The sequence below is a fragment of the Lissotriton helveticus genome, chromosome 7 (genome assembly GCF_964261635.1).
Source record: "Lissotriton helveticus chromosome 7, aLisHel1.1, whole genome shotgun sequence".
NCBI lineage: Eukaryota > Metazoa > Chordata > Amphibia > Caudata > Salamandridae > Lissotriton > Lissotriton helveticus.
In genome coordinates, this window is record NC_136068.1 from 87,377,494 (window position 1) to 87,394,240 (window position 16,747).

Consider the following 16,747-nt stretch of genomic DNA (forward strand, 5'->3'; position numbering starts at 1 on the left):
TGTTGCGTGAATGGTTTCTATAATCGTGCCTATGCAAACAAGAACACTGTGCACATCTGCATGCCTATATCGTGATAACAGTGCAGGCCAAGCCTGAGATACAGTATACTGTATACTATTTGTTATGGATTCTCATCACCTGTATGGTCATGCACAAAAAGATCCGCTGATGAAAGAGGGATCAGGGTGCAAAAGCAATAATGGTGCTTGATAGAAAAAGTGTCTCTGTGGAACTGTGGGACTCAGTTTGTTCTTCAGAGTACAACCCTTTTTGTATGTGATGGCCGGTCGCACTGGCAACTTTATTTTATCGATAGATGCCTGGATCTTTACTAGGTAGGCGTCTAGCAACTCACGTGAGATACTCGATTGTGCATGAGAACACATTCACATGATAGATCTTACCACTTAGTACGGAGCACGAGACACTTTTTCTATCAAGCACCATTATTGCTTTTGCACCCTGATCCCTCTTTCATCAGCGGATCTTTTTGTGCATGACCATACAGGTGATGAGAATCCATAACAAATAGTATACAGTATACTGTATCTCAGGCTTGGCCTGCACTGTTATCACGATATAGGCATGCAGATGTGCACAGTGTTCTTGTTTGCATAGGCACGATTATAGAAACCATTCACGCAACACCCGTGTGTTGATTCTCATATTCACGATCACCACTGTGCGCACCTGGGATACGAAAGTATGTATTATACATACCATAAATTAAATGTCTTGTACATATGTTGTTTTATCTTTTGTCAGCCCTGAAGAGTAGTGTTGACTCCATTCTTGAACACGACGAAACACGTGTCGGCTGAATGTGGATCCAAATAAACCGTCTTTGGGAATTTTGAAAATACAAGATCTGCTGTTGTTCTTCACTCTATTGTCATTACTGTATATTATGTTAATTTACTGCCTTGTGGTTGCGAGAGCTTTGCTGTTTTCTCATTATTGAAAGTCTCTGATTTTCGCTGAACGGTTTGGGTTATCCCGTTCGCTCTTCACGCACCACGCTACATACATTATTTTCTAACCACACTGTAACGGTTACTGTAGGCAGAGCGCCTTCCATCTGTACTGAATATAACCCTCACAGCTGTATCTTGAGCTTGTTATCAGGGTAGGCGCCTCCACGTTACTTTACTTGTTGTAAGTTCTTAATCCTTATTATGGACAGGGAAAAGGCAGCATCAGATCTTTTTGAAAACTTAGCCAAGGGAATGCCCACACATCAGGCATCGGCCGCTACAGGTCCCGCACCTGTGGAGGGTCTCAGGGAAAAGTTTTTCAAGCTAGAGAAACTTAAGAAACAGGAAAATTCTCGTTGGTGGGATGGAACCACCCTTAACTATTACAGAAAAATCAAACAGATTCCTAGAGGTCTACGTTCTCAGACCTTTCCCACGTATGACAACCTTGATGTTGATCTAATGGTCAAGTGGGAAGAGTCTCTCAACCAGAACTCAATGACTTTAATGGATATACTAATAGAGAGTGCTGAACGCAAGTCTGCCAAGCTTCTATTAGAAATTTCCACCTTAGAACAGGAAATTAAAGATCTTAACAAACCTGAGTCAACTGTAAAGAACTACACTATCATGGACGAAATTCTCCTGAAACATCAGGCAGAAATAAAAGCTAGGAAAGCCCGTCAAATCAGAAGGGATGAGGCTGATTATAGAAATGGGAGGGTCTACACGTACGAACAAAAATATGACTCCTTCATTCCTAAGTCCCAACAAGGCTCCCAGTCGGGTAGATCAACCACAGCGAGCTCTGTCGCTTCAAGTACGTCCTCACTGAATTCTATTGGACTCAGTGGATCAGAGAATGAAAGAGTGGACAGTACTGATATGGGTAATATGCCCTTTTTTTTAGAAATGGAACGAATCAGGAAGGGCAACAGGGTAGTTCCAAACAGAGGCGGTACAGACCCAAAACCCACAGGGGGAAACGTAGTCCCAAACGAATACCGGAAGAAACTCGGGTCAGGTACACAGAGGAACTGATCGATTCAGGCAACACTGTCCAAGTAATCAACCTTTCTTCCTTTCCCCTTACTACTGATATGGTTTCTCTACTCAGTAAAGGTTTGAACTTTAACCCATACAGTACTGGTGACATTTGTCAGAGCAAAATTGATATTTTTAAATTTGTACGAAATCTGAAGTTGAAAAAACATTTTGCATGCAAGTCTACTGTATCCAATGTATCCAGTGTTTGTGGACCTTCTCGTATTGTTTTTGACAAAGAAAATTTAACCATTAAAGATGTTCAAGCAACTCATCTGCTTCTTTCCTTAACTGATAGAGAGGATAGCCCCTATGACATGGAGAGGCTTTTAGAAGAACTTGACATTGAAACAGATTATGGCATGGCCAGTGGGCTAAAAAGCAAATCTAGGTGGACCCCTACTCTATCTGGGGGGAATGCCATAGATAATTTCCATAGACATGTTCTTGAAGACATAAATAACGTGAACATCAAGAACTTGAATGAAAAATTTAAATACAAGGACAATTTGACTAAAGGCGAACGTCTTGCACTCTCGATCCTTAGTGATAATCCCGACATCATCATTAGGGAGGCAGATAAGGGAGGTAATGTGGTTGTGATGAATCTCGTGGATTACAACAACGAGATTGTCACACAACTTAGTGATAGTTCTTGTTATGAACTAATTTCCCACAACCCTATGGGTCCTCTAACAATTCTAATTAATAAACTGCTTCTTGAATGGAAACAATCAGGCCTTTTGAACGACGATGAATACCTTTATCTAAAGGTTTTTAGACCTACTTTTCCATGGTTGTACACACTCCCTAAAGTTCACAAGAACTTATCTTTTCCACCCGGCAGACCAATTGTCTCGGGAATAGGGGGCCCGACGGAAAGACTAGCGGAGTACGTCGACCTATTCATAGGCCCCTTGGTGAAAAACCTACCCTCATATATCCAGGATTCCAAACATATCCTAGGAACCATGTCGGATATTGATTGGCAAACAGACACTTTTATAGTTACATTGGATGTGGTGTCGCTGTACACCAGCATCAATCCAATTTTGGGAATGCAAGCCATGGAGAAAATGCTCTCCAATCAACCTGCTTCGTTGTGGGCTCACACGAAGATGCTACTACACATGATGGAAATAATTCTGAATAACAACTTTTTTATCTTTGATCGTAAATGGTTCCGACAGACAAAAGGGGTGGCAATGGGTTCTAAATTTTCCCCCTCATTTGCCAACCTGTTCATGGGGGCACTGGAGTCTGACCTCATCTGGGGCCCCAAAGGTTCTTCGTATGTCGACTCAATTCTGTTTTGGGGTCGATATATCGACGACTGTCTGTTACTTTGGTCTGGAACCTTAGAATCACTATCTACTTTTTTCAGATATCTTAATGAGAACACATGGGGCATACAATTCACCATGCAACACAGCAAAGAAAAGATGGAATTCCTTGATTTAGAATTCTACGTAAAAGACAATGAACTTCATAGTAGACTTTACAGAAAACCAACTTCTTGTAACTCCATTCTCCATGCTTGCAGTGCTCATCCCACACATCAAATAAGAGCCATACCTTATGGGGAATATCTCAGAGCCAGACGCAACTGTAGTGAATCTAGAGAATTTGACAATTGTTTGGCGAATATGGAAAATAGATTTCTGAATAGAGGCTACCCCTTTAAGGTTCTGAAATCTGCAGAGAAAAGGGTTCGTCGCGCCTCAAGGCCTGATTGTTTAAAGAAACGTACTGAAACTGAATCCTCCACTCAGAAAATCAGACTCATTACTGAGTTCAATGCACTGCACCAGACGATTTCCAGGAGCTTTAATAAGCATTGGAAAATACTAACTGGTGATACAACCCTTAAAGAATGGCTGCCAGTGCGACCGGCCATCACATACAAAAAGGGTTGTACTCTGAAGAACAAACTGAGTCCCACAGTTCCACACAATACTTCAGCCTCAGACTGGCTCACTACACGGAGCCTAGGCTTCTACAAATGTGGCTTTTGCTCTCTATGTGTTTGGGCTAAACATGGAACGAGGACTTTCACAGGACATGATGGTGTCACTTACAAAATCAGACAAAATATCACCTGCCTTACTAGATATGTGATCTATATTATTGAATGCCAGTGTGGCAAGCTATATGTGGGTAGCACCATCAGACCCCTTAAAGAGAGACTTGCGGAACACATGAGAGCCATTCAGAGGAGAGATCCTAAATACCCTGTTGCTCTGCACGTTGCAACCTGTCAACCGCTTGAGGATGAAGTGAAGGTACGTTTCTTTGGTATCGACCTGATCCCCCCAAACATTAGGGGGGGAAACAGAGAACTTACATTGAGACGTAGGGAGGCCACGTGGATCATGCGTTTGCAATGCGTGGAACACGGGCTAAATTTTGACCCGGAGCTTCAATTTTTCTTGGGGAACTGAATATCAAATTGTAATTAAGTCTGTATCCACACCAATCATGGTCAACTGAGCATACTGAATGTGTTGGCCTTATGAATTTTGTGATTGAAAAGATGAACCGTGTGAATATTTTCGTTGCACTTAGTGTTGATTTTTGTACAGTAATATTAATCAGATTTTAGAAGCTCAACATACTCCCTTTTGCCAGTACTTGTTGTTATCTATTGAAGTATCAAGGAGTCACACTAGATGTTATGTTTTTGTTTCATAAACATGGATATAGGTGAAACTATATTCTGTATGCTATGTACGAAGTAATGAAATTGCACCAGCTCGATATGATTATGTGCCAGCTCGTAATGTATTGATACATGTTTTGAAGTCACCATTCACTGCGTGTTTTCTCAATTACACTCATGGGTGCACCTTTCTGGGTTTAGTCCACTTGTTTTAGCAGGCTATTATTGACATGCCCTGTTATTCCAGCATCAATCATATTCTTTGAACTTTATTTCTCCCCCGGTTTTTTTTCAATGTCGCCATTCAGTCAAAACTTGAATGTGACCTATTTATTATATAGGTCTATATTTTACTACCGCTTCGTGATATTTGGAGATGCGTTATTGGATACCTCACGGAACCTATACTAGATTTAGCCCTTTAATCGTGATGTCTTAAATCAATCAATCGTCACCCATATACAATATGGGTTCATCATTTAGTGGATACATTCCGCAACTTAAAATAAACATAGCCTAGTATTTATTTTAAACGAAAATTAATTGCCCTTCACCCTCAATACAATTTCGGGTGGAGTTTCCTATTTTGGCTTTGAGAAATTTTCAGATGCCTTTTACACCCCTTCCTCCGGTTTTTGGAAATTAATCAGCCTCCACCCCTAAACAAATCGGGTGTTTGTGTCTATTTTGGTTCTAGAATTTTTCGGATGTTTTTTATATCCATTACTTCGTTTTGGTTGATGCATTATTTACAGAGTATAATTTTCGCGTTTACCAGCGTTTTTTACCTCGGTTTCATGACATTGTTGGTATAATTTTCCTCACCCAAAATGGTGACCCATTATGGCCTCTCGGTCTTCATGCGGGCACTCTAGTAGTTTTTTGCTCTTCAGGTATTAGTGTGGTTCCGTTTTCCGGTCACGTGTCCGTCCATGGAACACGGCGACCGGGAACACACAGAGGAGGGATGCCAAATGGAAGGTAAGATACTGGCTACTCTTGTACTCGCCGGTATTAGGCTTAGAGCTAGCTACTCGTGCAGTTTTTTGACGTTTGTTTTTTTACTTCCTTTTTTATGGCTTTTTGTCTTCCACAGCGTACGCTTACGTTTTAAAACAAGCAATTAGACTACTCTAGTCCCTGCCTTTTGGATCCCCTCCCGGTAGAATCTGACACTCACACGTGTCTAGGTATGTGGAGAAAAACAACTTTTCTTTCCGTTTATTGTCATTACGTACTGGTGCCTCATTGCTTTGCACCGAATGGATAATCTGTCAGTTTGATTTAAACATACACTTATGGACTTTTGCATTTTCCTTAATCTCCCTACAGTTTCTTTATGCTTTCACCATTGCGCTTCAGTGAGCGCCCACGTCCTAACCGAATCGTATTCACAACCCGGATCTGAGTCAATAGTGATTACTTACACTGTGATCCTTTTCGATTTACACACAGGGTAAGCGAGTAAGAATGAATTTCAACAATTCTGGGCACCCTGTGATCACACTCACGTGCCTCTTTGAATATTGCCTCTCGTAAGTGTTGTGGCTGGTCTAACCACATTCTCTTACCATTATATTTAGATTCACCGTTCCATTACGGCAACTTTATTTTATCGATAGATGCCTGGATCTTTACTAGGTAGGCGTCTAGCAACTCACGTGAGATACTCGATTGTGCATGAGAACACATTCACATGATAGATCTTACCACTTAGTACGGAGCACGAGACACTTTTTCTATCAAGCACCATTATTGCTTTTGCACCCTGATCCCTCTTTCATCAGCGGATCTTTTTGTGCATGACCATACAGGTGATGAGAATCCATAACAAATAGTATACAGTATACTGTATCTCAGGCTTGGCCTGCACTGTTATCACGATATAGGCATGCAGATGTGCACAGTGTTCTTGTTTGCATAGGCACGATTATAGAAACCATTCACGCAACACCCGTGTGTTGATTCTCATATTCACGATCACCACTGTGCGCACCTGGGATACGAAAGTATGTATTATACATACCATAAATTAAATGTCTTGTACATATGTTGTTTTATCTTTTGTCAGCCCTGAAGAGTCGTGTTGACTCCATTCTTGAACACGACGAAACACGTGTCGGCTGAATGTGGATCCAAATAAACCGTCTTTGGGAATTTTGAAAATACAAGATCTGCTGTTGTTCTTCACTCTATTGTCATTACTGTATATTATGTTAATTTACTGCCTTGTGGTTGCGAGAGCTTTGCTGTTTTCCCTATAGTATTTGTGAGTCTGAAGTATTTGTTAAGTTGATTGAAGGCTTCCACTTCTGTCAGCTTGTATGCAGTTTGTTCCTCCAAGCTTTTCACGTTCTACAGTTTTTTTCTGTGTTAATTGGTGCAAGGTCTCTTAATTATTTAATCAGCTCTATAAATTGAGTGGATGAGTAAGTGCTAACATTTATGCCTTGTACAATGACTTAACCATCTTAAGTCTTTCTTTCTGCTTTAATCCATCAATGAATGCCAACTACGTAAGCCTCAGCCGAGCAAGCACTGCATAAAATAAACAGTAGAAGCACATTAATACATACACAGCTTAATAGAAAATTACACTGAATATAATACAACTATGAATAAAAAGCTTGAAAGAATAGTGGACAGTCCCAATAATGAGAATTAATAGTATTATTGAAAATGAAAAATTGTCAACACCTTCCTAAAAAAGAGGTTTAATGATGACAGTTGACCCTCTGGTGGGTTCCATAGCTGTAGAACAGCAGGAACTCCCAGACTGGACTATTTCTGAATCTGCAAGCGTTAAGGTGTCTTCAAGGTGTTATTAGAGGCTTAAAAACTGGACTCCTCTGATTGTGTAACTAGTGAAGCCTGTTTAATTTAGGCCAGATGTACCAGAACGTTATGCATTCACAAACTGCATAAATATTGGAATTGCCTCGTTTGAGATCACAAAAGGAGTTTTGGTATGTAACAAGCCCAACCTGTGATTCGTAACACATTACCAAATTGAGTTTGCAACTACATACTGGTTCAGTATTTGAAAGGGGCATGTTTAGAGCTTCCCATAACACCTTCAGCGCGGCGCAAATTTTCGCGCTGTGCTGAAGGTTCGAAAAACGGGCGTGGTCATGACGGAACGGTTCCGTCATCAGCACAGCCCAACTGACGCTGATGACGGAACCGTTCCGTCATAAGCGTCGAAGGGGTTAAACATACCTAATCGCACTCAGATGTATTAATGTTTTATGACCAAAACCCGGTCTCAAAACATTAATGACTACTGAAAGGTAAGGCATTCAAAAAATTGGAAGGGTTCCACAAGCGACATCTTCCCTTTTTTAATGTAGATAGAAACATTTTTTAATAGTAGACAGCGGTCCCATTAGGAAAACATTTAATTTTTCTCTTATAAACAAATTCTGTTTCCCTTTAAGGAAAATGGCCTGTATATGAAAAAAAAAGATCTGTATTTAATAGCAATCACAGACAAGGTGGGCTGCTGATGTTCGCAGTTCACAATCCCTGTGATGGTGATAGTGATTCATAGTGGGTTGCAATTTGCGACCTACATCATTAACACACATGAGGTAAGTTTGCAAACCGACCAATAGTATATAGGTTGGTTCACGAAAACAGAATGGATTCGGTAAAAGTCAATTCGCAATTTGTGCCAACTTTTACTCACTCCATTATTTGTACATCTAGCCCTATGGTTTAGTTACATCTTCAAATGGAATAATATCTGCTTTAATTGTGCTTCTAACAGACTTGGGCTCTAATCCAATTTGAGGCTCTTGACCGTATTGCAAAGTTACAAGCAAGTGGCATTTTAAGCCAGTGCTTTGTTTTTTTATCTTTGAAGATTAGACATCTTGAGAAGACACTATGAGGTGGTATTATAAGTTTTGATATAAAAAACACATAAGTTGTTTATATGTGCAATCACTGGCCTATTGGTCATAATATGCCTATTGGGTATTTCTTTACCAATCCACTGTCCCCTAACATATTCACTTTCTCAGATTTTCTGCTCATTTTGTCCTTGTGATTACTGACTTTCACCATTAGTCACTGAAGCTTTGGTTATTGTTTGCCTCAGACGATGGAAACTTGGTCTGACATTACTTTACTTTAAATAATTTTTGTAGCTTGTCACTAATCACCTGTTATTCAAGAAGTCCATCAAAAAGGTTTGCCTTAATTCAGTACGTCAAAAGGGATGTAGCTTAGTCAGTGAGATTCAGGGGGTGTAAATCTCAAGTATCCCAACTAAAAAAGTGGTAGGCCACAAACTGTAAGAGTGAAATAAATGACTAAGGTTTAGGATAGAACGTACCCATGAGGAGGATGGTCAGTACTGATTTGCATCAGGTTATCCTCTGTTTAAAGTGACACTGTGGGTGAAAACAAATGGGTTGTAATGCTACTCACATTGATTGCCACTGGTTAGAATATTTGCAAGCATTCATCCCATCAACTTTTGGGTGTTTGATAGCCAGTAGTATGCCTAGAAATCTGACACTAGCACAACTTTACTAGACAGTTACTGTAATGTTTGTGAGTTATAAAAAGTAGTAAATTTGCACCATCTAAGGATGACTTCTATGGGTGCAGATTTACTATTTTATTTTGGTAAACCAGTCACTGTATATATATTTATGATTCTGATCCAAAAAAGTGAACCATTTAAAAGCTCTTAGTGTAATAAACATTATGACAAAAACCAACTAGCATAGCCATGGCAGACCTGACTCAATCTCCCCAGACCACACTACAAAGCTAAGAATGCATTTAGGAATGGTTACACCCCAAACACCCACCTGAAGCTATACCCCTGCCCATCCCACCTGGGCCTGGTAGTTCTCCCTGGGAAATTAGGCCTATGGTCATGTTCAACACAATGACCTGGAGTCTCTGCCCTGGTACCACTTATTTTGTATGCATTTTACTACACACACTCTTCTTTGTCTCTGCTACAAGAGGCCTTGATGGTAAAGTTGTTTAATACATGTAGGCTATGCTCCATGCATCCCAATCTCGCCTTTTGTCAAGTGACTGCTGATCTTATGTTCTGAGACCGAGTCGCAAACAGAGGTGGGCATTCCAGAAAATAAATTGGGCAAGCTGAGCCATAGTCGAGCAAGGGTCTGGCTTGATTCTAAGTTTGATGCACAAGCCAAGCATGAAAACATTAGGCATGTATATCATGTAACAAACAATGTAAAAATGATTTGGTTGCCTAGGGTCACACAATTTGCACAGGGAAGCAGGTATTGCTTCCAGGTTATCTGGTTTCACATTTTGAAATTCAGCCACCCGATGTGTATCTCTGTCGCTCTCTCTCTCTCTCTCTCTCTCTATTTTGTAATTCTGCGACCAGATGTGTATCGCTGTTTCTATCTACCTTTCTCCTGCTTTACATCAAAGGCCACCGTTTTGGCTTTTATTTATGGACCAGGGCAGAGAATCTGACATAGACAGAGCAGACCCAACTCAGGGCCTCCAGACCCAACAACCAAGTCAAGAATGCATTTATTTGGAGGGTGCAACACCCCAAACACCCCCCTGAACCTAGGGCCCTATCCTTCAAAAAGGCCTGCTGCTCGGCTTGTCTTCTCTGCATGTATGTGATTTGAGGGTAAAACTTTAGAGTACTGTATACACCGACTGCATTCATTCACTCAAAGTCCCAAGGAGTAATGGTAAAGGCTGTGTTTAGGATTCAGATTTAGTTGAAGGGTAAGAGATAAGTGTTTAAGTGTCTGGGATAGATTTGCAACTAGTACTTTAACCAGGTCTTTATTTAGGGTTAGATTATGTGGGAAAGAGAAGGATAGATTTGTGATTAGGATAGGGGCATGGGTAAAGAAAAGATTTTGGGAAACAATTTTCGTAAGGAAAGGGCAAGGGAAAATAAATAGCAAGTCAGGGTAAGGAAAAGATTTAGGGTAAGGGCAAGGGTTAGGAAAAGGCAAGTGAAGAGAATAGGTAAGGGTAAGGATGAGGGTAAAAGTAAGGCCTGTGTTTAGGCTTGAGTCTAGGGCCAGTGCTAGGGGAGCGTTGTGGGCTTAAAGTGATAATATGCAAAGGTGACAATGTTATGGTGTTTGAAGTTGTATGCATAAGCTGATGATGGAATGACAAACAAAGGAAAAATAAAGAGTTAGGTTAAAAGGCATTAATAGCAGAAGTGATATCTGTTAAATGTAGTAATATTCCAATTATGGTTGGCTGCCCTCTGCACTACACATATTTCTTATGACCGAACAAGTACCGGAAGAGGTAAAAATATACTGCTGCTGCAAAACGTTACAACTGATCAGGATTACCTTTAAATTCAGGGACAGAGATATGGCCCCTGACAGACAGACCTCCCTACAGCAGGGAGATATCCAATTCATTCAGCACTACTAGGTGGGGCAAGAATCCAGGCTTTTTGTGGAATTCTTGCAATGTGATTACAAAAGGTATAGGCATGATAGGGACTCCAATCTAATGTAATTCAATTCCAATCATTGATATCCATTTGTTCATTCACACTTTGATTCTATCTTGCTCACTAATGAGCTCTCTCTAGATATGCACACTGTATCTGTGTTTAAAAAAAAATAAAAGTGATATCACTTTTATAATTTCTGTATCAGATATCAGTTTATTATGCATAGTGTATCATATATACATAGTTAGGTTTCATTGCGATTGCAGATGCATAACACGAAAAACAGGATATGAAGTGGATGTCAATAACATTATAATTAAGCTCACTAGGTGCTCGGAATCATAATCTTATACTTTGTTAATGTTCCTACTAATTTATTAATGATCAGCAATGTTCTGCCATTGATGAATGGTCAGGCTTTCTGTAGGACAAAGCATATAATTGGTTTTGTTACAAATATATTTGGCTGCATTGGTTGTTTCTAACATTGCTATTTAGGCAAATATGAAATATTCATGAATGACAAGAATTAAGGAAAAAAAGAAGGGAATACAATGTAATAGCGCTTCCGTCACCTATTGTTTATTAATCAATTAAAACCGTAAACATTATCGAAATGCTATTAGATTCACAAGTAATCATAACATCATATAGACCTCTCCATACCATAGCATTTAAAACCATAGACATTAGTAAGATACAATTAATTTCACAAACCCCAATTCTAAAATCATGTATGCTGCTCATCAGACCATAGTGAAGAAACTAAAATAACTCTCATTACAAAGGGCGCCCTCCTGTTAGACGCCCCGGGGCCCATCCCTACGCCTGAGGTTCCAAGGGGCTCGTAAAGTCCCAAATAAATATGGGTGTAGACACTAGCTTGGCTAGAACGAAAGTCACAGTAATTATATAATGCTTTTAGTGTAATTTCTCAGGCAATGGATGGAGATTTAACACATACTGAGGCTCACAATGTACTGGGAAGCATAGGAAGTAAAGTGCCTGGTTACATGTGGTATTAGCCATATAAAATCTAAAAAACCAATGGCTTAATCAGCAGAGAGTAACAGAACAACACCCTGCAGTAATGAAATCTCTTTCAAAAGTGCCACTGTGCCAATAAAAGCTTAAAGGTTGACCTATGCCCACACCTATGCCCTAAAGCCATTAAGCTTATCATTTTATATGAGGACAGGCACTCCTTTAGGTGGGATAGGCGCTTTGAAGATCACATATTTCCCTAGCAGCTGTCCATAACCTGAATGGGACTGATGGGGATTTAACGCATCATGTGGTTCATAAAGTGCCAGGGTGCATACAAAGTAAAGTGCCTGGGTGCGTGAGATATCAAACATATATAATCTGGGGAACTAATGCCTTATTCAGCAGAGAGTCACAGAACACAACCCTCCGTAATACAAACTCTTTGGAGGGTGCCACAGTGACAATAAAATCATTAAATTTGATCTTCTGCCCACACCTATGACCTATTCTCTAGAGCCATTAAGCTTATCATTTCATACAAGGACAGGCACTCATTTTGGCGGGAAAGATGATTAGTGGGTCACGTATTTCCCTAGCAGCCCGCTGTCACCAGAATGAATTCTATATTCTCTTAGAGAGTAATGTATCACATATTTCCTCAGCAGCCTGCCTGAACCTCAATGGGATCTCTATTCTCTTGGGGGTAAGTAAGTAAGTAAGTAAGTAAATTTTACTTACTTACTTACTTACTTACTCTATTCTCTTGGGGGTTTCCATCATGACTAGCAGCTTTAACCCCAATCCGGGCCTCAAGGTTCTTCTTAGCTTAATCCTCGAAGATGTCCAAGAACTGCACCATTCGGATGTTAAGCTTCGCGACCCGGGGATCCAACGATTTTATTACTGCCGATTTGCATGTCCTAATATTCAGTGCCTTAAACTCCTTCCTCAGCAGGGACCTTCATTGTTGCCCAAGATGTGGGCACATGCAGATTACATGCAACAGTGTCTCATTTGCCTGGTGGCACAAGCAACATCTTCTTTCCCCATGTTGATCATTTTCCTGCCATTTTGGAATGAAGTCCAGAGTGGGTAGCTCTCCCAATCTCAATGAGAGAAATATCTGTTTACCCTTTAGCAAGTATGTGGCTTCCAAAAATGGGTGATCCTTTTGTAATAGCAGTTGTTTAATATACTTAACATCAGTTGTAGAATAAATTGAGCCGTCCTTTGTATAGCGTGAGGAATGGACTTGACAAGATTCAATTGAGCGAGTCAGCAATTATAGGATGCTTTCTGAGCTGTCCAATAGAAAAAAATACAGCGTCTTGGAATATATTTTTTAGAGCTCCAGAAATGCATAGGCAGAAATTCACAAATCCTGTGGATTAGGAATAAAACTTTCCTTTGAGACAGTGCAACTTTTTGCTCTGAGTGAATACTGTGTTTCATAAGCTGTCTATCATACAAATACACAGCCATTTCTATTTCCCGGAATTGTGTAAATCAAGGAAACCTCTTAGAGTATTTTTAAGAACATAAAGGTATATTTGTTTCTTTAGCTCCATTTGATAGTTATTGTGTAATAGGTGCCACTAGTTATTGAGATGATGCTCATATAGGGTCAGATATTGCAACTCTATGTTCAATAAAGTAAGAAATTGATTAATATTATATATATAATCCACATTTGTAAAGCGCACAATCACCCGTAAGGGTCTCTAGGCACTGGGGGCCGTTGGGAAGATTAAGCAAGCTATTGCCCAGAGTCACATGGTGCTGGGCTAATCTGCCGCCGGTGCCGGGGATCGAACCGTGATCCCCAGATTCCAGCGTCTGTCGCCCTAGCCGCGGCGCCACACCTCTTCCACATATATATAATATGTATATATTATATATATGTATATACTATTACATTTGATACTTCTAGTCAAATAAAGATAATCATTTTCTGAATCTACTGTGTTTCTCCTTGTTATAGTGGGAATTTAATGCAATCAACAGGACATCTCTTGAGGTGGATACTCGGCTGGGCATCCAGCTGAAGATATTGGACATCAATGACAATGCTCCAGAGTTCAGTGCCAAGTATTATGAAGTTTATGTCAACGAAAGTGCTGTTCAAGGTATGGTGGCCATCTTCACTATGAAAACTAAGATGTATTTTCTGATGTGTTATTTAACTGTATTTTTTCAAAGTACATTTTTATTGAAGATTGACAGATTTTACAGCAGAGCTTTGAGAAATATTTAAATAAATAAATGGAAAAAACAGCAATCTAATATTTTGAACAGACTAGAAAGGGCTTAAATATAAAGGCATTACAATGTAAATGTAGAATAGCATAGAAATAAATCTTAGAACTAGCAAATATTAATGTGTCCTCCTAAAATAATTTAGAGCTAGTTTTCTCAATAAAAAAACTCCTATAATTTGATTACTTTGGTGAAAAATCTGACTTCTATCCCTGACACTAACCTAAGCATTTCTCAATTAGAATAAGAGAAATATAAGAGATAAATGTAGACATTTTAATGTTAATATAATATTCATGAAATGACACCTAATTTCGAGATGTTTCATAAGATTTGTAATTAAGTCTACCTGAAACGTACTTTGTAGCAATGACAAAGAGCCCAATTGGGAGAATTATTATAGGAACTCATTCAATATTTGAACGAAAAGAGCATTTAGTTTTCAATTTGAAGTTTATTAAGTCAATTTCTGACAGATTAAGCAGTGTGATTATTCTGTAATGAGTTGACGGAGAGATTCCAGATGTCCATTTTCTGTGTAATAACTTTTTCCCAATCAAGAGACTGTGTTGTTTCTATTGCTTTTTATTCGGTCTGATATTGACTGGGTAGAGATGTTCATTGAAAGTTAATATGGTGAAGGCTTGATGTTAAGACCTACTAATAAGGATCTACTTTAAAATATTTCGAGCTATGAATGTTTAACTTGCACCCACTCTACAAGTAAATACAATAAATTAGCTATCAGGGTTTGTGTGAATTCCAATATGATCAGAAGGGGAGCCATTGTTGGATGTGTACTTCATTTAGATTTTTTTTTAACCAATTGTTATTGATTTTTAATTATCAGGCATGTACCATACGCTGTTGTTCTACCCGGGCGGCAGTTTCAGATGCTAACACAATGCATAACATTCTATACAAGGAGTGCATGGTTCAGTGCTATAAAACCTAATGTCAACACAAACAAAACGTAGTTGCAGATCACTGATACATCATTGGCGTTAATAAAGACAACATATTTCATACCGCACAATCCTGTTATGATGGGTAAACCCCATACTGTCTTCTTTGAGGGCCCCAAGGACCAATCAGAATACATTTATGAGTAGTTCCGGAGCTCCCTCTTGCGTAAAACAGAAATGACAATCACCCGGTCCAGCTGGCACCCGGGGCAGTAATGTTGTCGGTACTTGGTGGCGCCGCCCCACGTAGGTCCCTGGATGTATGTCAGTGGGACTTAAATGCCCATCCCAGTCGCCCGACCTAGGGAACAGCCTGCATGTCCTGTAATTCTTGTAATATGTTGTCCCATAAGTCAGCAATTAGAACTCTACGGAGGCCTTGACTTCTTCTCTGTGCAGCGTTGCTGCCTCTGCCCTGCCCCCACTTGAGTGTTGCTGCATGCCGCTGTTGAAGTGTCGGGAGCATGGTGGCTTTCCAGTGCATTGCGGTGGCTTGATGAGTGATAAGCCTCGCCAAGTCTTTGAAGTGCATGGACACCTTTTGCACTGTCCTCCTCTTAAACATTCCCAGCAGTGCCCCATCTAAGGTATGGAGATCGTTGCAGCCCGTTAGCATAGTGAGTATATATGTGACTCCGGACCAGAATGTCACAGCATCCGGACACAACCAAAACATGTGTATTAGAACCAAGCTAGGTGCCTCGCACCTTGGGCAAAGAGAGGAGGACCCGAACAATCTATGTAGGGTGGCGGGTGAGGTATGCCCTGTGTAGAATGTTAAATTGAATGTACTGGAATTACGCAACTCTTTGGATTGATAGGGTACATTGCTTTCCCATTACTTGGGCCTCTACTGGTTTTAGATTTATACTGAATTGTAAAGTATTTATATAGATTTTTTTACCTGTATTGTTCTAGAATTGCTGTTCTTAACACAAATTCTTACTTGGTCCTCCGTTTCTTCACACTCAACAAATTATCCAAAATTATTTGCGTGCAAATGACAGAGGCTTTAATTTTGTTAATGTCGTGTTCAGTGCCCATTCCCATAGCAGTGATTAATGATACATAATTCCCTTGCTGAGTGAATGGTAAGAGTTTCATTTGTAAACTGCATCCCCTTAAAGTATGGTAATTCCAAATCCAGATAAGGGATTTTGCAATCAATTTGTAATTGTGTTAATGGAACCAACTTTAGTGTACTGTACATGGCACAATTGGCACAATTAAAGAATAAACATTTAATCCATTTTTGTTTGAAATTTGGATCTCAGTATTGTTGTGGAATTGCTATTCTGAGCACCAATTCTCAGTCGGTTCTGTTCTTCTTCACTCTCAAAAAAGAATCTAAAATTATTTGTTTGTATATGACAGAGGCTTCAGTATTTGTTTGACACATTTTCTGGGCCTATTCCTATG

At 39.8% G+C, this 16,747-nt stretch overlaps 1 protein-coding gene across 1 annotated transcript in view; it reads left to right on the top strand.

Annotated features, from left to right (window-relative positions):
• The window catches only part of LOC144766635 (cadherin-like protein 26), a 376,180-nt gene that overhangs the window by 192,777 nt on the left and 166,656 nt on the right, over positions 1-16,747 (top strand). The window contains exon 5 of the mRNA XM_078650421.1: positions 14,089-14,233. Within this exon, the coding sequence (XP_078506547.1) occupies positions 14,089-14,233 (145 nt within the window). The remainder of the gene's footprint in view (positions 1-14,088; positions 14,234-16,747) is intronic.